Here is a 25,739-nt window from a genome sequence, read left to right on the forward strand (position 1 = left end):
CCAAAAAATGCCCAAAAAACCGCCTGCGCCAAAAAAAATGCCCAGGTGTTTTATTGCAGGCGTTTTTTTTGGGCAACAAGCTACCAATGTTGACATCCCCTCTGAATAATCAAGTTCCCTAGTACAGTAATCATGCTGATCAAATAGTTTCAAGAAACTCTATCTACATACTCCTGGCTTTGCTGAGCGAGACACAGCAAGTTTCCTTTATGCAATATTTTACTTCTGTAGTAGTTTTTTGCCATCCTCTTTTAAAACAAAAAAAATCCTAGTTACACCTTAATCAACTAATATAACTTATTATTAGGGAAGAGCTTATGTTTTCTCAAAACCAGGCCCCAAGTCCATATTAGGTCAAGGATATCACAAGCACCCCCACCCTTCTGAAACATCTGCTGCAGGGCAGACAATCCCACTCCCCAAAGCTCAATGGACCAAGAATAACAGCTGGTTTCTGGGTTCAAACCCAAACCTGGTTTTGAACAAATGCAGGCTCATCCCGACTTATTATAAATGTAAACTCTATATATTGTTAACATAGGTTACAGTAACTGTTGCTTTGTTTACATAGTGTTGCTGCTGTATATACCTAATGGTAATATGTATTTCCTTCCTAATGTAAGTGAACAAAAGAAAATAATGATTACATTAGGGGAACTTTACCATGGATGTTCAGCTTGAACAATTTCTGTGCACTTCCTGCTACATTCTCCACAATGCAGATGTACTGACCAGTATCTGATAACTCAGTGTTTGAGATCTAAAGGAAAAACATAATGGTAAAATATAGTTATAAATTATCATAGCGTTACTAACAGGCAATAGACCACATTATAATATTAAAAATAAATCAGACATAAATGGCCTTGTACCTATCTATTTTACATTCACTTGGAAAAATATGCCCATCCAATCAAATGCTATACCACCCATTGAGTGATTATTGTGTCACCAAAGATAATCTGCTTTATCAGAAATCCTGATTTCTGATTTTCTATTTTTAAATTGAATTCTAGTAACACACCCAGCAAAATGGAGAACAACAATCTGAAAAGTGGTTTTCATGTCCAGCTGTTTTTTTTTAATGTTTGTATAAACCCAAGAAGAACTAGAATCCTCTGTGGGTTATTAATACTATAGTTGTTAATACTATCTGAAGCTCCAGGAGGTTCAGATCTTTCCCAATGGTTTCCAGTCACAGTGACAGCAGTGTCACAAGACATGAAGTGGGGGAAAACTTGCAAGAGGGACACATGGCAAAACAAAGCTGACATGAGCTCTAGCCTTCCTCTTCTGTACTAAATAAAGTATTTTTTATTTCTGTATATGTTGCTGTTATTAATTTCCCTCACTTTCTTTCTCGTGTTGTAAGCATGACATTAAGAAGAAAAATCTCTTTAAAAGAGAAGTTAGGTTTTTTTTAATCATACAAACGTGGGTGGATGCAGCAATGGTCTGATGCCGCATCTGTTCCCTGATGGCTCTAAGACTAAGAACCCCCCCGCTTGCACTCACTGGATTGCTAGGCTGTGGAGGGGTGGAAGCTGTTGCTGAGAGCCTGAGCCAGGTGCCAGTCCAGGATTCTGAGTGGATCCTGACCATATGGTAGTGATCTTTCCCAAGCCTGGACTGGCTCTGTCAGCTAAAAGTGGGTCACAGGAGTGCAGAACAAACTGCACTCCTAGGATCTACAGGAGAAGTACAGCCAAATGAGCTTTGGATGTACTTCTCCTTTAACAGAGCCCCAGATAGCAGTATAACCTGACAATGTTTCTAACCCTTCCCTACTCTTTAAAAAAAAAAAAACATTTTGTCTGGACATACTCTTTAGCAGGTTAAAACATTTGCATAGAAAATAATAATACAGACCTGCAAGTATCTTCCATTGGATAAAATCTGAAAGTGTTTTCCATCTTTAATGGCCTGTCCATCCTTCTGCCAGCTTACTGTTGGAGCAGGATTACTTTCCCCCACACAGTCCAACAACACTGTCTGATTTACCAGAAATGTTACATCCTCTGACAAATTTTCACTTCCCCCCTCAAAGGTTGGTGGCACTAAATAAAAAAGTTCTGTTAAAAAAATGTATCTTTACATACTGTAGATGTTGCACAGATATAACTCAAATATAAAGCCCAACTCCAGACTTTTTTTTTCAGTTTTTGTTTGCAAGGATAGCTAGAAGCTCTATCAGGCTTCAATTGCTCTTTTTTGTATTCCCACTTGGGTGATACCACCTCACCTTCTTTCAGGACAGGAAATTATGAAAATCTGTCTGACCAGGACAAAAACAAAGACAAAATATTTTTGGTACTGAGCAAGCGAAAGAACATCTGACAATCGTTTTCACTACTCACTCCTTCCTGTCCAACTAACAACTGTACCCCCAATTTCTCTTAAAGCAAAAACAATAAAGTAAAACAGATTTGGCTGGAGTTTGGCTGTGACAATCATAACATTTCAGCAAGGTTTCCAAAGGAAACATGTTTTACTGTTTTAGAAAGATGGACACAAATAGAAAATGTCATATGATGACTATAGTAAAAATATAGAGTGTTCCCATGCAATACACACATATTTAACATACATTTCTCAATGACCTCAAGGGAAAAAAAGGTTACAATGTAGTCAGGCTATCTCAGTATGTGAAATCCAATTAGATGTAATTAAGATGAAGATACCAATTCTTATTTGTTTACACGATTTAAAAATAATTTGTGGTTTGACGACAACTTGTCTGCATGGGTAACCTTTATTGAACATTCAGTAGGATTTTTTGCTGTGATGTATTTACGTTATTTATGCAAGACAATAAAAGGTGTTACAAAAACACTAGCACATCTAATCACATAATAGTTTAACAAGTTTTTTAAGTAAAGGTTTTTAAAATTAGAGTAGAATACTTACATAGTATTCCCACATTATACTGCAGAGAATCCTCTCCTGCCTCATTTATAGCAACACAACTATATGTCCCAGCATCCTCCAGGCGTGCTCTTGCAATCTGTAGACTGTGTCCACCTATAAATAAATGAATTTATAAGGCTTGTATTAATGATGTCCATATTACAATTGAGTTTACAATTAAACTAAAATTACAATATTTACACATATACATACATTTCATGTAGAGGAAATGTTTCATTGGGTGAAGACTTTAAAGATTTAATACTATTATTTCCTCCTATCCCATTACTGTTACTGCAATTGGTGTACTCCTCCTTGCCAAGATCAAGCTTGGGCTCGCTGGTGGTTCCACGTATCTCAAAATAAGGGGGCTGATATAGTGTAGTATTTCACATAAGTTTATTCAAGAAAAAAATGTAGCAACTCACAGTTTAAAACCGCTACTGTCCTCCAATATACCGTGGGACTATTCCTCCATGTCCCGTAACTTCACTTCCGGTGCTCCGTCTGCCCTACGCGTTACATCACGATAACATTATATCGGCCCCCTTATTTTGAGATACGTGGAACCACCAGCAAGCCCAAGCTTGATCTTGGCAAGGAGGAGTACACCACCATCCCCCATATCTAACCTAATATACTCAGAGGAAGAGAGGATAAAGGATCAGATCTTTTAACAGATCTAAAAGCGCATTGCCTAAGGCATTGAGGTGAGCAGTTAGCACACCTAGAGGTGATGAGCACCAAAGAGCACTCTGATTCACAAGGTGTAGAGGTGGAAGGAAAGTTATTTTGATAACCAGAAGAGGAAGATTTGCTTTTCCTGTTTTTATTGTTTTGGACACTTGAGCACTATATATATATGATGCATATTTGCATTTAACCTCATTGGAAATATATTAAGGAAATATCTTTAAGCAAGTTATTGATATGCACAGAGCACCTTATTGGCACACAAATATCACCTTCATAGAGTTTTGTTTGAACACAGAACCACCATAAGCACTTTCATTATTTATTATTCATATATGTATTTATTTATTTTTGAGAAGATTGTATATGTTTTTTTATATATATGATATGATTTATACAAGGTTCTATACACTTATCACTATCAGCACTTTATCATTTCATTGTCATATTTATTGATTTTATTTGCCTACATTTTATGAATTTGATTTATACAACACAGTAATATATTGGAATACGTCATATCAGGAACAAGTTTAATTATTTATTGATTTTAATATCACTGATATATTTATTATTATTATTAATCACTAAGTCACTTTATTCCATACAATACCCTTGAAGCGCGGTACTCCCCCCCTTAATTCTATTCCTGTAACTGTGTGGTTAGCAGTAATAGTACAAGTGGCATTGAGGGCATACACACTCATATACCTCTCAGGACGGTGCAAGAATCACACCCATATAAACAGAATTTAAGCTGGTATATCCACTTAGTTTCTCTCAACATAATATCCACTTAGTATCTCTCAACATAAGTGGCTACCTCTCCAATTAGGTTTAAACAAATCAATCACCAAAAAGGACGTCCCAGCTGGATTCCTGTTGTGGCATTGATCATAGTGCCTTGATAAATTATGTTTCGGAAAAACCTTGCGGATGTTGTTGATATGTTCATTCATTCGGGTCTGAAAGGCCCTGATGGTCCGACCAACATAATGTAAGCCACATGGACAGGTCACCATGTAGATGACATTATTGGTGCAAAAAAATTCAATATTGTAAGACGATTGGGTAATATTGGAAGAAAATTGTGTATATTTTTTGGCTTTCAAAGTATTAAGGGCACATACCCCACACTTTTTACATGGAAAGAAGCCCTTCAGATTAAAGAAGGAGGTTCAATTACATTTGGTGCAATTTGTAACTTAAGAGGGGGAGCACCCCTACAGATGACAGAGGGAGTGTCCGATATAAGTGGACCCAAGATTCTATCACTTTTTAGAATATTCCAATGCCTTGAAAGAAGATTTTTAACTACGCGATTCTGGGTAGAATAAGTTGTGAAGAAAGAGAAACAAGGTGAAAATTTCTCAGATGCAGCAACAGGCTTGCCATTTTGGGGTAACAGTCCTGTGGGTTTTGGAATAGTGTCCCTATCCATTTCCCCCATTGTCTTGATGATGGAATCTAGCTCTATTTGACTATAATCTTTGGCCAAGAATCTAGCTTTCAATAGTTCAGCCTCATTATGGTAGTCATGGAGTAGAGTGCAGTTCCTCCTCAGCCGTCTGAACTGGCTCTTGGGAACATCTTTGAGCCAAGACTTGTGATGGCAACTGTCAAGGCTGATAAAGTCGTTGTGATCAGTCTCTTTAAAGAAAGTAGACGTCACAATCTGATGTTGCTGCACTCTAATCCTGAGGTCTAAAAAGTGAATTTCTTCACTACTTACTTCATACTGTAAGGATATACCTCTGTCATTGTCATTCAGAATGGAAAAAAGGACTCTAGAGAGTCCCTATTTCCATTCCAAAGCAACAACACGTCGTCAATATAGCACCCCCAGAACAGAGGTTATGGTCTTGGTTGCGCATAAATTACCTGTTCCTCCCACTCCTCCATGAAGTGATTGGCCATGGAGGGGGCAAACTTTGCCCCCATGGCCACTCCCCTGCACTGAAGGAAGTATTAGTCTCGAAACCAAAAGAAGTTATGACTCATAGAGTAGTCTAATAGATCTAGAATAAACTTCTGTTGGATAACAGGTAAGGTAGCATCCCTTTGAAGGAAATGCTCAACGGCATGCCTGCAGTGAGCATGAGAGATGATAGTATAAAGTGATGCCACATCGGCTGTTGCTAATAGATAACCCTCCTGCCATTTGATACCTTCCAGGATGTTCAATACCTGAGTGGTATCCTTTATATATGATAGTGACAGTAACCAATGGCTGAAGGAAATTATCTATATATCACCCTACCATTGAAGTTATGGAATCAATTCCACTGATTATAGGGCGACCAGGTGGATGGAGGGGATCCTTGTGAACTTTAGGTAAGTAATATATTACTGGATCCCGCAGTGTCTAAGATGTTCTTTCGATATCCCTCCTCCACCAATAGAGTCAATTCCTTTTTATAAGTGGCAGTGGGATTTCTGTCTAGGGGACACCATGTGTCTGTATCTGATAAGATACTCCTCATTTTTGTATAGTAGTCTGCCCTAATCAACACAACAATACCCCCGCCTTTGTCGGCAGGGCGGACTACTATATCATTTTGACCTTTGAGGGACTCCATGCCTATCTTGAATCTTGGGTTCAAGTATGTTTTTTTATGATTGTTTTTTCCAAATCAGCCAAAACCACTTCCCTGAAGACATTCAGTGAAGGGGGAAGGTTCCCTGGGGGATTGAATATTGAATAATGAAGCATTGGTCAATTCGGAGTGTCTGAAACCATCTGAATTTGGAAGAGTGCTCCTAATGGGGTTGGGGACCAGGTACCTCTGTATATTTAATTTTCTAAAATATTTATGAATGTCCATAAAAACTTCAAATTTATTGAGGTTGGGGTTAACTAAGTGGATATACCAGCTTAAATGTTTTAGACCACTGGGTCTGAACGTGGACCTAGATTTCAACACTTTTATTAATAATAGCTAGGTTCTTATAATATAATTTTTCTTTTATATTTTATTATTTTTCGGTTTTCCTTTGTATTGTATTTTTATTATAATTATATATGTTCTTATTTTATATGTAACAGTCAGATCTTTCTGGTAAATGGCGACTCACGCAGGCATTTTTTGGGTATGTTATAATTTCCTCAAGCACTTATTGATATCCAGTGTTATCTTTCCCCTTTTTCCTTTTGAGATACATTGGAAAGTGTTATACATGTCATTTTAATTATACATTAACACTGGGATCAGTCATGGGCACTTTATGAATACTATAGCGGGGAGTTCTGCTTTAGCCCCGATATGCTGCATTTAATGTTTTTATGTATTTTGCGGCTTTCTCAAATGCGTTCTATTCAGCAATGTTTCCGGTTCCGGACTAATTTCCACTCTAGCTACTGTTTGCGTTACACAATGTGGGCGTTCCGGTTTTGGTTTATGGTCCGATGTGCTATTGGCCATTTGTGCTTCCGTTTCCCGTCCAGGTCGTATATAAATGGTGGTACATAAGCGCAGAGTCACGCCCCCTGACAAAGTATCTTACTATGAAACGCGTAGGAGGAGCCAACTCTGCATCTGACATCACCAACCAGGAAGATTTGGCGCTGTCTCCAGCGTTACCGGATGCCTTTTTACGCTGTACATTGTTATTTAATCAGTGAGTGCATTTACTTTGGATTAATACATTTTAGTTTAGACACATTGCACAAAAGAGAATTCTTTTCTTATTTTATGATGCACCCTCCCCTTCTACTGGACGGCATTGAATCATCTGTCTATACATGGAGTAAAGTATATTTGATGCATCTGTGCTGTGTACAATTGGATAGACATCCATTTCTAAAGTGCTGTAGATCATTGTGCAAGCAATGATCCCGACTTTCTGGTAAGGGCTTTCTACTCAATGTGGTGGAGGTGCCTGTCCATCTGGATCACTTGTGTCAGTCTACCTTTTGCACATCGAGAGGTGCAAACTTTTGTCTCAACTTCACTGATTGAATACATTATGGACTAATCACCACTGTCTTTTATGCGCTGCATTTTATATTCTATTTGCGTAATTACAATGGTTTCTAAAAAAAATTTTGCTTCCTGCCCATATCCCTTAAGATCAAGAAGCAGAAATTACTCAGAAAATCAGGAGAGACACCTACAAAAATAGCTTACTAATTCCAATATACACATGGCCTATTACAAGTACAGATCACTGAAGAACATCCTAATAATGTGCATACAGAAAAAGATCTTGGGCAAATGTAAACAGTTAACAAAAAGTACGTTAAGTCATGCTAATATACATATTTAACCTTTCTGTGTAAATAATTCTAAAAAGACTTTCAACAATCATTTTTTTTCTTGTAATGTATGACATTAGTCATAGTGAAATGTAGAAAGAATGAGTACCTGGTAATAAAAATGTCTTGTCACTGGAGGTTAGAGCCTTGCCATCTTTATACCACGTGATAGTTGGTGGTGGAATGGCATTTGTTTCACAATAAAGAGTAAATGGATTGTTGATGATAACATCTTTGGTCTCTCCGATTTTTCCCACGATGCTGCTGTCAGTATTTAGCAGGAGGCTAGACATTTTCGGGAAGTTTGGAGGCACTGGAAAGGCAAAAAGAGAGATAGTATTAATCTAAACACAAAATGAGGTTGAAGGATTGTAAGAGGTGCATGAAGGTCAGCCAGCCCCCAGTTTGATGTACTCACCTTCCAGTCTGTCACCAACCAAATAAGACCTGTCTCTTGGTACAAAGAACAGGGGTTTAGTTGACACACATTTGCAAACGCATGTGAAAGCTGCAGAGCCACGTCACGGCACCCTGTTTAAATCTGCAGTCCTACACTCTTAATTTAGTGTCCTCACACTGGAGGCACATGGCCGCTAATGGGTGGATGGGGAACAGGTGAGAGGGAGACAGCCCAACCTCCCCCAACCCATCCCCATGCACGACTGGCTATTGTCTCAAAAAGTTCAAATAATTAGGTTAAAATATAACCATGGTGCAAACTGGAGAAGACCAGCTGAAAAGCATTACACCTCCATCCCCTTGGTGGATGCAGTATATGGATAGGAAGGGATTTTATATATGGGGCATGGCCTGTAAAGCACACTGCCTTTGAAATCCCTTATTTCCTTTGGGACTTTATATGAGACAAGCAGGTCATGCTATTGGTCTCCATCCCTGTATGCGGAAAACACTAGGGTCAAATCAAAAACTGCATCCACCAAAAACGCACGAAAATCGCACGGTGGGACTTTAGATGAGGCACCAAGCTGTAAGCAAGGCGTCTCCATCCCTGGTTGCTTTAAACATATTGGACTAGGTGGGACTTTAGATGAGACCCAAGCTGGTGTTGCCCGGCGTCTCCATCCCTATAACAAAACACAAAATGAGGTTGAAGGATTGTAAGAGGTGCATGAAGGTCAGCCAGCCCCCAGTTTGATGTACTCACCTTCCAGTCTGTCACCAACCAAATAAGACCTGTCTCTTGGTACAAAGAACAGGGGTTTAGTTGACACACATTTGCAAACGCATGTGAAAGCTGCAGAGCCACGTCACGGCACCCTGTTTAAATCTGCAGTCCTACACTCTTAATTTAGTGTCCTCACACTGGAGGCACATGGCCGCTAATGGGTGGATGGGGAACAGGTGAGAGGGAGACAGCCCAACCTCCCCCAACCCATCCCCATGCACGACTGGCTATTGTCTCAAAAAGTTCAAATAATTAGGTTAAAATATAACCATGGTGCAAACTGGAGAAGACCAGCTGAAAAGCATTACACCTCCATCCCCTTGGTGGATGCAGTATATGGATAGGAAGGGATTTTATATATGGGGCATGGCCTGTAAAGCACACTGCCTTTGAAATCCCTTATTTCCTTTGGGACTTTATATGAGACAAGCAGGTCATGCTATTGGTCTCCATCCCTGTATGCGGAAAACACTAGGGTCAAATCAAAAACTGCATCCACCAAAAACGCACGAAAATCGCACGGTGGGACTTTAGATGAGGCACCAAGCTGTAAGCAAGGCGTCTCCATCCCTGGTTGCTTTAAACATATTGGACTAGGTGGGACTTTAGATGAGACCCAAGCTGGTGTTGCCCGGCGTCTCCATCCCTATAACAAAACACAAAATGAGGTTGAAGGATTGTAAGAGGTGCATGAAGGTCAGCCAGCCCCCAGTTTGATGTACTCACCTTCCAGTCTGTCACCAACCAAATAAGACCTGTCTCTTGGTACAAAGAACAGGGGTTTAGTTGACACACATTTGCAAACGCATGTGAAAGCTGCAGAGCCACGTCACGGCACCCTGTTTAAATCTGCAGTCCTACACTCTTAATTTAGTGTCCTCACACTGGAGGCACATGGCCGCTAATGGGTGGATGGGGAACAGGTGAGAGGGAGACAGCCCAACCTCCCCCAACCCATCCCCATGCACGACTGGCTATTGTCTCAAAAAGTTCAAATAATTAGGTTAAAATATAACCATGGTGCAAACTGGAGAAGACCAGCTGAAAAGCATTACACCTCCATCCCCTTGGTGGATGCAGTATATGGATAGGAAGGGATTTTATATATGGGGCATGGCCTGTAAAGCACACTGCCTTTGAAATCCCTTATTTCCTTTGGGACTTTATATGAGACAAGCAGGTCATGCTATTGGTCTCCATCCCTGTATGCGGAAAACACTAGGGTCAAATCAAAAACTGCATCCACCAAAAACGCACGAAAATCGCACGGTGGGACTTTAGATGAGGCACCAAGCTGTAAGCAAGGCGTCTCCATCCCTGGTTGCTTTAAACATATTGGACTAGGTGGGACTTTAGATGAGACCCAAGCTGGTGTTGCCCGGCGTCTCCATCCCTATAACAAAACACAAAATGAGGTTGAAGGATTGTAAGAGGTGCATGAAGGTCAGCCAGCCCCCAGTTTGATGTACTCACCTTCCAGTCTGTCACCAACCAAATAAGACCTGTCTCTTGGTACAAAGAACAGGGGTTTAGTTGACACACATTTGCAAACGCATGTGAAAGCTGCAGAGCCACGTCACGGCACCCTGTTTAAATCTGCAGTCCTACACTCTTAATTTAGTGTCCTCACACTGGAGGCACATGGCCGCTAATGGGTGGATGGGGAACAGGTGAGAGGGAGACAGCCCAACCTCCCCCAACCCATCCCCATGCACGACTGGCTATTGTCTCAAAAAGTTCAAATAATTAGGTTAAAATATAACCATGGTGCAAACTGGAGAAGACCAGCTGAAAAGCATTACACCTCCATCCCCTTGGTGGATGCAGTATATGGATAGGAAGGGATTTTATATATGGGGCATGGCCTGTAAAGCACACTGCCTTTGAAATCCCTTATTTCCTTTGGGACTTTATATGAGACAAGCAGGTCATGCTATTGGTCTCCATCCCTGTATGCGGAAAACACTAGGGTCAAATCAAAAACTGCATCCACCAAAAACGCACGAAAATCGCACGGTGGGACTTTAGATGAGGCACCAAGCTGTAAGCAAGGCGTCTCCATCCCTGGTTGCTTTAAACATATTGGACTAGGTGGGACTTTAGATGAGACCCAAGCTGGTGTTGCCCGGCGTCTCCATCCCTATAACAAAACACAAAATGAGGTTGAAGGATTGTAAGAGGTGCATGAAGGTCAGCCAGCCCCCAGTTTGATGTACTCACCTTCCAGTCTGTCACCAACCAAATAAGACCTGTCTCTTGGTACAAAGAACAGGGGTTTAGTTGACACACATTTGCAAACGCATGTGAAAGCTGCAGAGCCACGTCACGGCACCCTGTTTAAATCTGCAGTCCTACACTCTTAATTTAGTGTCCTCACACTGGAGGCACATGGCCGCTAATGGGTGGATGGGGAACAGGTGAGAGGGAGACAGCCCAACCTCCCCCAACCCATCCCCATGCACGACTGGCTATTGTCTCAAAAAGTTCAAATAATTAGGTTAAAATATAACCATGGTGCAAACTGGAGAAGACCAGCTGAAAAGCATTACACCTCCATCCCCTTGGTGGATGCAGTATATGGATAGGAAGGGATTTTATATATGGGGCATGGCCTGTAAAGCACACTGCCTTTGAAATCCCTTATTTCCTTTGGGACTTTATATGAGACAAGCAGGTCATGCTATTGGTCTCCATCCCTGTATGCGGAAAACACTAGGGTCAAATCAAAAACTGCATCCACCAAAAACGCACGAAAATCGCACGGTGGGACTTTAGATGAGGCACCAAGCTGTAAGCAAGGCGTCTCCATCCCTGGTTGCTTTAAACATATTGGACTAGGTGGGACTTTAGATGAGACCCAAGCTGGTGTTGCCCGGCGTCTCCATCCCTATAACAAAACACAAAATGAGGTTGAAGGATTGTAAGAGGTGCATGAAGGTCAGCCAGCCCCCAGTTTGATGTACTCACCTTCCAGTCTGTCACCAACCAAATAAGACCTGTCTCTTGGTACAAAGAACAGGGGTTTAGTTGACACACATTTGCAAACGCATGTGAAAGCTGCAGAGCCACGTCACGGCACCCTGTTTAAATCTGCAGTCCTACACTCTTAATTTAGTGTCCTCACACTGGAGGCACATGGCCGCTAATGGGTGGATGGGGAACAGGTGAGAGGGAGACAGCCCAACCTCCCCCAACCCATCCCCATGCACGACTGGCTATTGTCTCAAAAAGTTCAAATAATTAGGTTAAAATATAACCATGGTGCAAACTGGAGAAGACCAGCTGAAAAGCATTACACCTCCATCCCCTTGGTGGATGCAGTATATGGATAGGAAGGGATTTTATATATGGGGCATGGCCTGTAAAGCACACTGCCTTTGAAATCCCTTATTTCCTTTGGGACTTTATATGAGACAAGCAGGTCATGCTATTGGTCTCCATCCCTGTATGCGGAAAACACTAGGGTCAAATCAAAAACTGCATCCACCAAAAACGCACGAAAATCGCACGGTGGGACTTTAGATGAGGCACCAAGCTGTAAGCAAGGCGTCTCCATCCCTGGTTGCTTTAAACATATTGGACTAGGTGGGACTTTAGATGAGACCCAAGCTGGTGTTGCCCGGCGTCTCCATCCCTATAACAGTGACCCTAGTGTTTTCCGCATACAGGGATGGAGACCAATAGCATGACCTGCTTGTCTCATATAAAGTCCCAAAGGAAATAAGGGATTTCAAAGGCAGTGTGCTTTACAGGCCATGCCCCATATATAAAATCCCTTCCTATCCATATACTGCATCCACCAAGGGGATGGAGGTGTAATGCTTTTCAGCTGGTCTTCTCCAGTTTGCACCATGGTTATATTTTAACCTAATTATTTGAACTTTTTGAGACAATAGCCAGTCGTGCATGGGGATGGGTTGGGGGAGGTTGGGCTGTCTCCCTCTCACCTGTTCCCCATCCACCCATTAGCGGCCATGTGCCTCCAGTGTGAGGACACTAAATTAAGAGTGTAGGACTGCAGATTTAAACAGGGTGCCGTGACGTGGCTCTGCAGCTTTCACATGCGTTTGCAAATGTGTGTCAACTAAACCCCTGTTCTTTGTACCAAGAGACAGGTCTTATTTGGTTGGTGACAGACTGGAAGGTGAGTACATCAAACTGGGGGCTGGCTGACCTTCATGCACCTCTTACAATCCTTCAACCTCATTTTGTGTTTTGTTATAGGGATGGAGACGCCGGGCAACACCAGCTTGGGTCTCATCTAAAGTCCCACCTAGTCCAATATGTTTAAAGCAACCAGGGATGGAGACGCCTTGCTCACAGCTTGGTGCCTCATCTAAAGTCCCACCGTGCGATTTTCGTGCGTTTTTGGTGGATGCAGTTTTTGATTTGACCCTAGTGTTTTCCGCATACAGGGATGGAGACCAATAGCATGACCTGCTTGTCTCATATAAAGTCCCAAAGGAAATAAGGGATTTCAAAGGCAGTGTGCTTTACAGGCCATGCCCCATATATAAAATCCCTTCCTATCCATATACTGCATCCACCAAGGGGATGGAGGTGTAATGCTTTTCAGCTGGTCTTCTCCAGTTTGCACCATGGTTATATTTTAACCTAATTATTTGAACTTTTTGAGACAATAGCCAGTCGTGCATGGGGATGGGTTGGGGGAGGTTGGGCTGTCTCCCTCTCACCTGTTCCCCATCCACCCATTAGCGGCCATGTGCCTCCAGTGTGAGGACACTAAATTAAGAGTGTAGGACTGCAGATTTAAACAGGGTGCCGTGACGTGGCTCTGCAGCTTTCACATGCGTTTGCAAATGTGTGTCAACTAAACCCCTGTTCTTTGTACCAAGAGACAGGTCTTATTTGGTTGGTGACAGACTGGAAGGTGAGTACATCAAACTGGGGGCTGGCTGACCTTCATGCACCTCTTACAATCCTTCAACCTCATTTTGTGTTTTGTTATAGGGATGGAGACGCCGGGCAACACCAGCTTGGGTCTCATCTAAAGTCCCACCTAGTCCAATATGTTTAAAGCAACCAGGGATGGAGACGCCTTGCTTACAGCTTGGTGCCTCATCTAAAGTCCCACCGTGCGATTTTCGTGCGTTTTTGGTGGATGCAGTTTTTGATTTGACCCTAGTGTTTTCCGCATACAGGGATGGAGACCAATAGCATGACCTGCTTGTCTCATATAAAGTCCCAAAGGAAATAAGGGATTTCAAAGGCAGTGTGCTTTACAGGCCATGCCCCATATATAAAATCCCTTCCTATCCATATACTGCATCCACCAAGGGGATGGAGGTGTAATGCTTTTCAGCTGGTCTTCTCCAGTTTGCACCATGGTTATATTTTAACCTACTTATTTGAACTTTTTGAGACAATAGCCAGTCGTGCATGGGGATGGGTTGGGGGAGGTTGGGCTGTCTCCCTCTCACCTGTTCCCCATCCACCCATTAGCGGCCATGTGCCTCCAGTGTGAGGACACTAAATTAAGAGTGTAGGACTGCAGATTTAAACAGGGTGCCGTGACGTGGCTCTGCAGCTTTCACATGCGTTTGCAAATGTGTGTCAACTAAACCCCTGTTCTTTGTACCAAGAGACAGGTCTTATTTGGTTGGTGACAGACTGGAAGGTGAGTACATCAAACTGGGGGCTGGCTGACCTTCATGCACCTCTTACAATCCTTCAACCTCATTTTGTGTTTTGTTATAGGGATGGAGACGCCGGGCAACACCAGCTTGGGTCTCATCTAAAGTCCCACCTAGTCCAATATGTTTAAAGCAACCAGGGATGGAGACGCCTTGCTTACAGCTTGGTGCCTCATCTAAAGTCCCACCGTGCGATTTTCGTGCGTTTTTGGTGGATGCAGTTTTTGATTTGACCCTAGTGTTTTCCGCATACAGGGATGGAGACCAATAGCATGACCTGCTTGTCTCATATAAAGTCCCAAAGGAAATAAGGGATTTCAAAGGCAGTGTGCTTTACAGGCCATGCCCCATATATAAAATCCCTTCCTATCCATATACTGCATCCACCAAGGGGATGGAGGTGTAATGCTTTTCAGCTGGTCTTCTCCAGTTTGCACCATGGTTATATTTTAACCTAATTATTTGAACTTTTTGAGACAATAGCCAGTCGTGCATGGGGATGGGTTGGGGGAGGTTGGGCTGTCTCCCTCTCACCTGTTCCCCATCCACCCATTAGCGGCCATGTGCCTCCAGTGTGAGGACACTAAATTAAGAGTGTAGGACTGCAGATTTAAACAGGGTGCCGTGACGTGGCTCTGCAGCTTTCACATGCGTTTGCAAATGTGTGTCAACTAAACCCCTGTTCTTTGTACCAAGAGACAGGTCTTATTTGGTTGGTGACAGACTGGAAGGTGAGTACATCAAACTGGGGGCTGGCTGACCTTCATGCACCTCTTACAATCCTTCAACCTCATTTTGTGTTTTGTTATAGGGATGGAGACGCCGGGCAACACCAGCTTGGGTCTCATCTAAAGTCCCACCTAGTCCAATATGTTTAAAGCAACCAGGGATGGAGACGCCTTGCTTACAGCTTGGTGCCTCATCTAAAGTCCCACCGTGCGATTTTCGTGCGTTTTTGGTGGATGCAGTTTTTGATTTGACCCTAGTGTTTTCCGCATACAGGGATGGAGACCAATAGCATGACCTGCTTGTCTCATATAAAGTCCCAAAGGAAATAAGGGATTTCAAAGGCAGTGTGCTTTACAGGCCATGCCCCATATATAAAATCCCTTCCTATCCATATACTGCATCCACCAAGGGGATGGAGGTGTAATGCTTTTCAGCTGGTCTTCTCCAGTTTGCACCATGGTTATATTTTAACCTAATTATTTGAACTTTTTGAGACAATAGCCAGTCGTGCATGGGGATGGGTTGGGGGAGGTTGGGCTGTCTCCCTCTCACCTGTTCCCCATCCACCCATTAGCGGCCATGTGCCTCCAGTGTGAGGACACTAAATTAAGAGTGTAGGACTGCAGATTTAAACAGGGTGCCGTGACGTGGCTCTGCAGCTTTCACATGCGTTTGCAAATGTGTGTCAACTAAACCCCTGTTCTTTGTACCAAGAGACAGGTCTTATTTGGTTGGTGACAGACTGGAAGGTGAGTACATCAAACTGGGGGCTGGCTGACCTTCATGCACCTCTTACAATCCTTCAACCTCATTTTGTGTTTTGTTATAGGGATGGAGACGCCGGGCAACACCAGCTTGGGTCTCATCTAAAGTCCCACCTAGTCCAATATGTTTAAAGCAACCAGGGATGGAGACGCCTTGCTTACAGCTTGGTGCCTCATCTAAAGTCCCACCGTGCGATTTTCGTGCGTTTTTGGTGGATGCAGTTTTTGATTTGACCCTAGTGTTTTCCGCATACAGGGATGGAGACCAATAGCATGACCTGCTTGTCTCATATAAAGTCCCAAAGGAAATAAGGGATTTCAAAGGCAGTGTGCTTTACAGGCCATGCCCCATATATAAAATCCCTTCCTATCCATATACTGCATCCACCAAGGGGATGGAGGTGTAATGCTTTTCAGCTGGTCTTCTCCAGTTTGCACCATGGTTATATTTTAACCTAATTATTTGAACTTTTTGAGACAATAGCCAGTCGTGCATGGGGATGGGTTGGGGGAGGTTGGGCTGTCTCCCTCTCACCTGTTCCCCATCCACCCATTAGCGGCCATGTGCCTCCAGTGTGAGGACACTAAATTAAGAGTGTAGGACTGCAGATTTAAACAGGGTGCCGTGACGTGGCTCTGCAGCTTTCACATGCGTTTGCAAATGTGTGTCAACTAAACCCCTGTTCTTTGTACCAAGAGACAGGTCTTATTTGGTTGGTGACAGACTGGAAGGTGAGTACATCAAACTGGGGGCTGGCTGACCTTCATGCACCTCTTACAATCCTTCAACCTCATTTTGTGTTTTGTTATAGGGATGGAGACGCCGGGCAACACCAGCTTGGGTCTCATCTAAAGTCCCACCTAGTCCAATATGTTTAAAGCAACCAGGGATGGAGACGCCTTGCTTACAGCTTGGTGCCTCATATAAAGTCCCACCGTGCGATTTTCGTGCGTTTTTGGTGGATGCAGTTTTTGATTTGACCCTAGTGTTTTCCGCATACAGGGATGGAGACCAATAGCATGACCTGCTTGTCTCATATAAAGTCCCAAAGGAAATAAGGGATTTCAAAGGCAGTGTGCTTTACAGGCCATGCCCCATATATAAAATCCCTTCCTATCCATATACTGCATCCACCAAGGGGATGGAGGTGTAATGCTTTTCAGCTGGTCTTCTCCAGTTTGCACCATGGTTATATTTTAACCTAATTATTTGAACTTTTTGAGACAATAGCCAGTCGTGCATGGGGATGGGTTGGGGGAGGTTGGGCTGTCTCCCTCTCACCTGTTCCCCATCCACCCATTAGCGGCCATGTGCCTCCAGTGTGAGGACACTAAATTAAGAGTGTAGGACTGCAGATTTAAACAGGGTGCCGTGACGTGGCTCTGCAGCTTTCACATGCGTTTGCAAATGTGTGTCAACTAAACCCCTGTTCTTTGTACCAAGAGACAGGTCTTATTTGGTTGGTGACAGACTGGAAGGTGAGTACATCAAACTGGGGGCTGGCTGACCTTCATGCACCTCTTACAATCCTTCAACCTCATTTTGTGTTTTGTTATAGGGATGGAGACGCCGGGCAACACCAGCTTGGGTCTCATCTAAAGTCCCACCTAGTCCAATATGTTTAAAGCAACCAGGGATGGAGACGCCTTGCTTACAGCTTGGTGCCTCATCTAAAGTCCCACCGTGCGATTTTCGTGCGTTTTTGGTGGATGCAGTTTTTGATTTGACCCTAGTGTTTTCCGCATACAGGGATGGAGACCAATAGCATGACCTGCTTGTCTCATATAAAGTCCCAAAGGAAATAAGGGATTTCAAAGGCAGTGTGCTTTACAGGCCATGCCCCATATATAAAATCCCTTCCTATCCATATACTGCATCCACCAAGGGGATGGAGGTGTAATGCTTTTCAGCTGGTCTTCTCCAGTTTGCACCATGGTTATATTTTAACCTAATTATTTGAACTTTTTGAGACAATAGCCAGTCGTGCATGGGGATGGGTTGGGGGAGGTTGGGCTGTCTCCCTCTCACCTGTTCCCCATCCACCCATTAGCGGCCATGTGCCTCCAGTGTGAGGACACTAAATTAAGAGTGTAGGACTGCAGATTTAAACAGGGTGCCGTGACGTGGCTCTGCAGCTTTCACATGCGTTTGCAAATGTGTGTCAACTAAACCCCTGTTCTTTGTACCAAGAGACAGGTCTTATTTGGTTGGTGACAGACTGGAAGGTGAGTACATCAAACTGGGGGCTGGCTGACCTTCATGCACCTCTTACAATCCTTCAACCTCATTTTGTGTTTTGTTATAGGGATGGAGACGCCGGGCAACACCAGCTTGGGTCTCATCTAAAGTCCCACCTAGTCCAATATGTTTAAAGTATTAATCTAAAAACATATAAAACAACTGTGTGTTTACAAGAAACTGATTTTTTGCCACTGATCTCATTTCAAGTAGACCTGCAGCATGATTAATTAGAAGTGCAGCACTTACAGTTTTCTGTGAATTTTGCTTTCTTGTAAAGTCCCACAAATACCTGTTGATCCTGCCAGTGAAGTCCACCTAAGGCAGCTTCCTATGATGGTGTGGCAACAATGCTGCACTACTTTCAAAATTCAGAGCAGATTTGCCACCCTTATGTAGGCTGTGACTGCTTGTACTATAGTTGGACTAAAAAAATGTTTCAAGGGTTGTGGATGTTTGCCTTGTCATTGCTAATTCAAAAACATGTGGCTTGTCACTCAGTAGCTGCCCACATCCAATCCTGCCCACTGATTTCTAGATTTATCAGCTGCTGCATCAGTTTCTGAAACTATCCCATTGTAAGCTGCAGGGTCTGAGAGGGGGAGCATGAGAAACACAAATAAAGGAGGATTTGGCCTAAATCGGGAAAGATAAAAGGTTTTTCGTTTACCTTCTAAAGCTTGTGCATTATATAGAAACTGAATTTGGTACCAGTTTAGACTATCATACAAGTTGTACTTTAAGTTCAATTCTCAAAATGTACTGTACTATGTATCAGTCTATGGGTGGCCCTTAACGCCAGTGGATATTTTCTGAATTTGCTGATAAGAGCAAATGGCACTCTATTTAGTTTCAGTCAATGATTCAACCCACATCCCCTAAAAGAGATTGTACAAAAAAATGTTTGGTGGTTAGACCTGATGACAGGTTTTAGAAATTTTAACTTATAATAATAGTGACAACTTCTGTCATTTGAAATGGTAAAATAAAGGACAAAAAGGCATGTGCCAGCAACTACTAAGGGGCTGCACACACTACGGTGTATGAAAAGAAACGTTTTCTTACCAAGAAGTCAGTATAGTCTTATAGACATCCAATGCCTATCATATCCAGGGAAAATATATTGATGAAAAGTAACAATACAGCATGATGCTACCACCACACATCTGATATAGTGTTTTCAAAACCCATACATTTAATGCAAATCCACATCGGTCTCATCCATTAAAAAAAAACAAAAAAAAAAACATTTTTATATACTGCTCATAGATTACTCTAAAGATTCATGGAAAAATCCCAACATGTGTTCTCTTTGAATGATATCTTCTTTTGTGCACCCCAAACAGGTCAAAGTTACGCAAAGCTCTTGCTATTTGTGTCTGAAAAAACATCAGAACACTAATGCTGCATGGATTCATAGATTGAGCTTTCTTTTAACAAAAGATATTCACAAATCTCAGTCTACCGACTGCTCTGAAATGAGGAATAATCCCCTTATTTTTGGGATGTGTGATGGAATAGTACATATTGATACCTTCTGTTATAAGAAAGCTCTAATGTTCTATGCACTAGTTCAGTGGGATGGTTTTAAATTCCTTTTATCCCTTTTTACTATAACCTTCTAGGTTATAACCTCCTTAATTTTAATTTTTTAGAAGTGTTGAAAATATTAAAAGTAGTTTCTAACCTTGTATAATGACATCAAAATTCAGTTCATCTTCTCCAGCAACATTGGAGGCCACACATGTATAACGTCCTGTATCAGACAAGTCTGCTTTATCTACATAAAGCTTGTTACCATAAACTATTAGACTCTTAGAATCAAGAGGCTGTTGAAAAGTACAGTAACGTTATGTTAATATGACTGTAGCAAATAAAAGCACAAACAATTAAGGTTGCAAACATTAAAGATCAAGTTATAGAAACAATTGGCAATGGCTCACAAAATGTTTTGTGACCTAAACTGGTTTTAAAGCAGCTTTTTCATCCTGGAGCCATATGCGGAAACTTAACAGCAGAAGCTTGTGTTACCTTACTGAAATAAGGAGTTGTGTAGATGGTCAGAGGCTGACTAGGACAAGCACAGACAAGGCAATAGATATATGTTGGCTTTGGTTTACTGCTTACACTTGCAAATTGACAAAACACCTACACAAACTGAACACCATCTGTTGTGAAGGGACTGTAGCTTGGACATATAACACTATGAGGGGCTCTTTCAAACGGGCGGTCCGATCAGATACGCCTGTCAGTTTTTTAGGCGGATCTGATCGGATGCCCCATTCAGCCCTATGGAGCAGCGGATGTCATCGGTGACATGTCCACTGACACCCGCTGCCATCCGCATCCAATCCTGTCCGTGAAATCCGGACGGATGGAAACCCTATTTTCCATCCGTCCTGGGGATTGGATCGGATGTGATCGGATGAGAGTGGACAGGCGGTACGCTCTCATCCGATTCCCCATAGAGAGCAGTGGGGGCTGTGACACCTCCCTCTCTGCACTGCAAGCGAAGACGGAGCTGTCATCCGCCAGCTCAGCGGGGATCGCGGATCGAAACCCGCTGAGCAGCACGGATCCGCCTACGGAGGCGGACCGTGTGAAAGAGCCCTTACCCTTAAATTTGTATGCAGTCATATGGGCCATCAAACAATGAACTGAGACAAACCATGAGCAGACATTGATCTGATGTCAAATCAGGACAACGGGTAATGGAAAGTAAGGCAGAGAAGATTTAAGATTAGTTGTTTTTTTATTATAAAATTTGCAGGTGCTGTGCCAAATCACACAAGAGCTCAAGCCTTTCCCAAGAGCCACTTCTAGATATTGCAAAAAAGCAGGATTTTATTTTAAAGTTCATACAGTTTTGGTGCCTTTTACCTAACACTTTTCCATATAATAATATAGAGCTCCTAGAGTATTCATGTTTAGTAAGTTCACCATGCATTGTTGAAGTGCTTTCTAGGTTCGGATTTTCTTTCTTCATTTTTAATAGCTTTCCCTAAAACATTTTTGTTACAAGCAGAAGACATTTTTTAACACCTATAAATGTAGATTCTCAAGACTGCCACAATAGACTAAGACTAAATGTTATAATTTGTAGACTAATAATTTTATTATTTATATACTAGGTGAAAACTTTACTGTTTGGGAAACATGGGCTGTCATGCTAGTTTTGTCTATGTCTAGGTTCACTTCTATGCGGCTGTGCTTGATGCAGTGCGTTTTGCGTTTTTAAACCCTCGTTTTATATGCGTTTTTGCATGCAGTTTTCATGCATTTAGCATTTCATGTTTTTTTTTTTTCTTTTTAACCACTTGCCGACCGCTCACATTGAGCCTACTGCGGCAAAGTGGTTTGTTATCGTCCAGCGACGTACACCTACGTTGCTGGACTCCTCCCCTTGTGGGCGCCACGTGCCGCTGGGGGCTCGCTCCCGCTGTATTCAGTCACATCGGGAGTCGGGCCAGGGGAAGAGCGGCAGTGATCACCGCCGCTCTTCCCCGATCGTCGGGGATCGAGTGTGGAGATCCGCCCGCTTGTGTAAACAAAGCAGGCGGATCTCCTAAGTGACAGGCAGGGACAGATTGCAGGATTCAGCATAGCTGAACCTGGGATCTGTGCCTGTGTCACACAGCCCCCTCCCCCCACACACATCAGTAAGCACCAGGCATACATTAACCCCTTGATCACCAATAAAAGTTAACCCCTTCCCTGCCAGTGTCATTTTTACAGTAACAGTGCATATTTATAGCACTGATTACTGTAGTTATGTCACTGGTACCCCCAAAAGTGTCAAATGTCAGTCAAGGGTCCGTTCTGTCCGCCGCAATGTCGCAGTCCCGCAAAAAAAATTGCAGATCGCCGCCAGATCGCTGCTATTACTAGTTAAAAAAAAACAATAAAAATTACATAAATTTCCCGTAGTTAGTAGCTGCGATAACTTTTGCGCAAACCAATCAAAATACGCTTATTGGGATTTTTTTAACCAAAAATATGTAGCAGAAAACAAATTGGCCTAAAATGTTAAAACATTTAGATTTTTACATTGGGGGGGGGGGATTTCATATAAAAAAATGTGAAAAATATTGTTATTTTTTCAAAATTGTCGCTCTTTTTTTGTTTATAGCACAAAAAGTAAAAATCGCACAGGTGATCAAATACCACTAAAAGAAAGCTCTATTTACGGGGAAAAAAAGGACATCAATTGAATTTGGGTACAGCATCGCACGACCGCGCAATTGTCCGTTAAAGTAACGCAGTGCCGAATCGCAAACAATGGCCTGGTCAGGAATGGGGTAAAATCTTCCAGTCTTAAAGCGGTTAAAAATACGCTCATTGAGAATTTTTGTTGTCAAATACATGTAGCTAAATACATTTTGGCCTAAATATATCACAAAAATTGAATATATTGGATATTTTCTAACTGTCAAAGTAGAAAAATATTGTTATTTTTTCAAAATTGTTGCTTTTTTTTATTAATATCACAAAAAATGAAAAGTGTAGAGGTGATCAAATACTACCAAAAGAAAGCACTGTTTGTGGGAAAAAAAGGACGTAAATTTCGTTTGGGTACGGCGTTGCATGACCGCGCAATTGTCAGTTAAATTCGCACAGTGCCGAATCGCAAAAAGTGGCCTGGACGTAAAGCAGGAAAATCCTCCGGTGGTAAAGTGGTTAAATACACTGTAAACACAGTGTAAATTGCTGGATGCAAAGGAGCAGGCCAGGAAGCTGGTCACCATGTCCTTAACAACCAATGAGTCATCAGCGGTCAGCAAGATTCCCTGCTGACCGCTGAATGCAAAACAAATTGCTGGCATCAAATAAAAATAATGAGAAAAACAACATATGGCCCCCCCCACCCCCAGGTCCATACCATGCCCTTCGAGTCTAGTATGGATTCAAAGGGGACCTCCCTTGCCAAAATGTAAAAAAAAAACAGTGTGGGGTTCCCCCTAGAATCAATACCAGACCTTATCTGAGCATACAGCCCGGCATGTCAGAAAAGGGAGGGAACCCCGCTGACAGCTGATGACTCATTGGTTGTTAAAGACACGGTGGCCGGCTTCCCAGCCTGCTCCTTAGCAACCAGCTATATACAGTGTTTAAACAGAAATATAAAAACCGCAAAACACATAAAAAAAACGCATCACAAACACAACACTTGCATTTCTGGTGTGATTCAATTGAAGTCCATTACACGCAAAACGCAAACCTTTTCTGAAATCTGCAAAATGCGCTAAAAAAGGCATAGGTGTGAACCTAGGGTAAAAGGCCTCAAACAAGGACTGTGTAAAGTGTATGACCGGCACTGCTGAAGAATTAAACTATGTGCCAGACATTTGCCACATGCTTAGCTGCATGTTTGATTGCACCTTTTGCTTTTTAATAGAGAGCAGTAGATGTTTTTTTCTTATCAAAATTGTAACATATACAGCACAAATTAATTGAAGTCAAAGGAACAATAAAACAGACATGGAAATAAATGTCACAAACCTGCCCATCTTTGTACCACCTAACTGTGGCCACTGGGAAAGCCTGTACATTACATTCTAATGAAATGTTTGTGCCCACTTTAGCTTTGATCTGCTTTGATAAATATCCAGTTGCTGCAAGATTATCTTTTGTAATTCGAGGAGGAGCTGGAAACAGGGAACAGAAAGAGTCAAAAGGCATTATTTGGGCTTATGAATGCTAAAATGTTGTTGGTACTTGTTTTTAGGTTAACGTACTGTTAACTTTCAAATCATAATGATGTTCAGCCATTCCTGCTTCATTAGCTGCAATGCAGCTGTACTTTCCAAAGTTGTCTTCTTGGGCCTTCAAGATCTGTAGAGTACGCCCTCCTGTACAGAACAGACAATATACATATATAAAATAAACTATATATAATAATATATAAAAAATACACTATTTCCAATCTTTATTGGAGTCTATTGCAGCCTAAGTCTGTAGCTAAAATAAAAAAAAACCAGGAAAATCAGCACAAGGGGCATAATTTACAGTCAGTAGGACGATTCCTTGTATTGATTCCTCTTCTGTTAGAAGTAATTTTCCACCTTCCATGCATCCCTACCCCTGCTGCTGTAATCTTTTGGTGCGGTTTTGGAATAATACAACTAAGGGGCTGTTACAGGCTCTCATCCAGAGAACCTGGCTATGCCAGACTTTTCCACCCAGCTTTTCTATTTATAGAAGCCATTATCCATGAATGGAGGGAGTGGACCTATCATTTATCCATCCTCTATATAGATTGTGTTTAATTTATAGAAGCTGTAGTACGACTTCTATGAGGCAGAAAGGGCAGACATAGTTGGGATATCTTAATGCAAACTTAGTTGTATTAACCCCCGTCACACCACAGGATTATGGCGGAGGGGGTGGGGGGGAGGCATAGAGTGAGAAAGATTTCTATGAACAGAAGAGGATTCAGCACAATGGACACATCCTACTAACTGTAAGTCCTTTGTGATAATTTTACTGTTACTTTATTTATAGCTACACTTAGTCTTTAAGGCTTTGCAGACAAATGTATATAACAAATTGTACATGCTGCTAAAACTAAATTATACATGTTATAAAAACTATTCCAAAAACACCCCAAATACACCCTAATGTCATGTGTAAGACAATTCATATAGGTGGCTGATCCATGATGTATAGAGATGGGCTCAGGTGTGTTTGGGATCCTAGTCCCAACCCACCTGCCTGATCCCGCCAGGAAGCCAACACTGCACACCGCTAATCACAGGCATTGAGACATTTCCCGGTCCGCAGCTACGCAGACTAGGAAACATCTCACTGCCTGTGATTAGCGGTGTGCAGTGATGGCTTCCTGGCTGGATCAGACATGCCTGAGCCCATCTCTAATGATGTACAACCATATTAATTGTACAGTCCGGTCCAACAATATTGGGACACAATTCTAATATTTTTGGCTCTATACACCACCACAATGGATTTGAAATGAAACAAACAAGATGTGCTTTAACTGCAGACTTTCAGCTGTAATTTGAGAGTATTTTTATCCAAATCGGGTGAACGGTGTAGGAATTACAATAGTTTGTATATGTGCCTAACACTTTTTAAGGGACCAAAAGTAATGGGACAGATTAACAATCATAAATCAAACTTTCACTTTTTAATACTTGGTTGCAAATCCTTTGCAGTCAATTACAGCTTGAAGTCTGGAATGCATAGACATCACCAGACGCTGGGTTTCATCCCTGGAGATGCTCTGCCAGGCCTCTACTGCAACTGTCTTCAGTTCCTGCTTGTTCTTCGGGCATTTTCCCTTCAGTTTTGTCTT

The 25,739-nt window shown here is 42.1% G+C and overlaps 1 protein-coding gene across 1 annotated transcript in view; it reads right to left on the reverse strand.

Annotated features, from left to right (window-relative positions):
* Positions 1-25,739, reverse strand: part of HMCN1 (hemicentin 1) — a 452,754-nt gene that overhangs the window by 188,576 nt on the left and 238,439 nt on the right. Inside the window, exons 51-57 of the mRNA XM_082265585.1 lie at positions 24,163-24,276; positions 23,927-24,072; positions 20,115-20,256; positions 7,965-8,168; positions 2,908-3,021; positions 1,870-2,057; positions 664-760 (exon numbers count right to left, since the gene is read on the reverse strand). Coding sequence (XP_082121711.1) covers positions 664-760; positions 1,870-2,057; positions 2,908-3,021; positions 7,965-8,168; positions 20,115-20,256; positions 23,927-24,072; positions 24,163-24,276 — 1,005 coding nt within the window. The remainder of the gene's footprint in view (positions 1-663; positions 761-1,869; positions 2,058-2,907; positions 3,022-7,964; positions 8,169-20,114; positions 20,257-23,926; positions 24,073-24,162; positions 24,277-25,739) is intronic.

Source organism: Pelophylax lessonae (assembly GCF_965119305.1).
Source record: "Pelophylax lessonae genome assembly, chromosome: 8".
In the NCBI taxonomy this organism is placed as follows: Eukaryota; Metazoa; Chordata; class Amphibia; order Anura; family Ranidae; genus Pelophylax; species Pelophylax lessonae.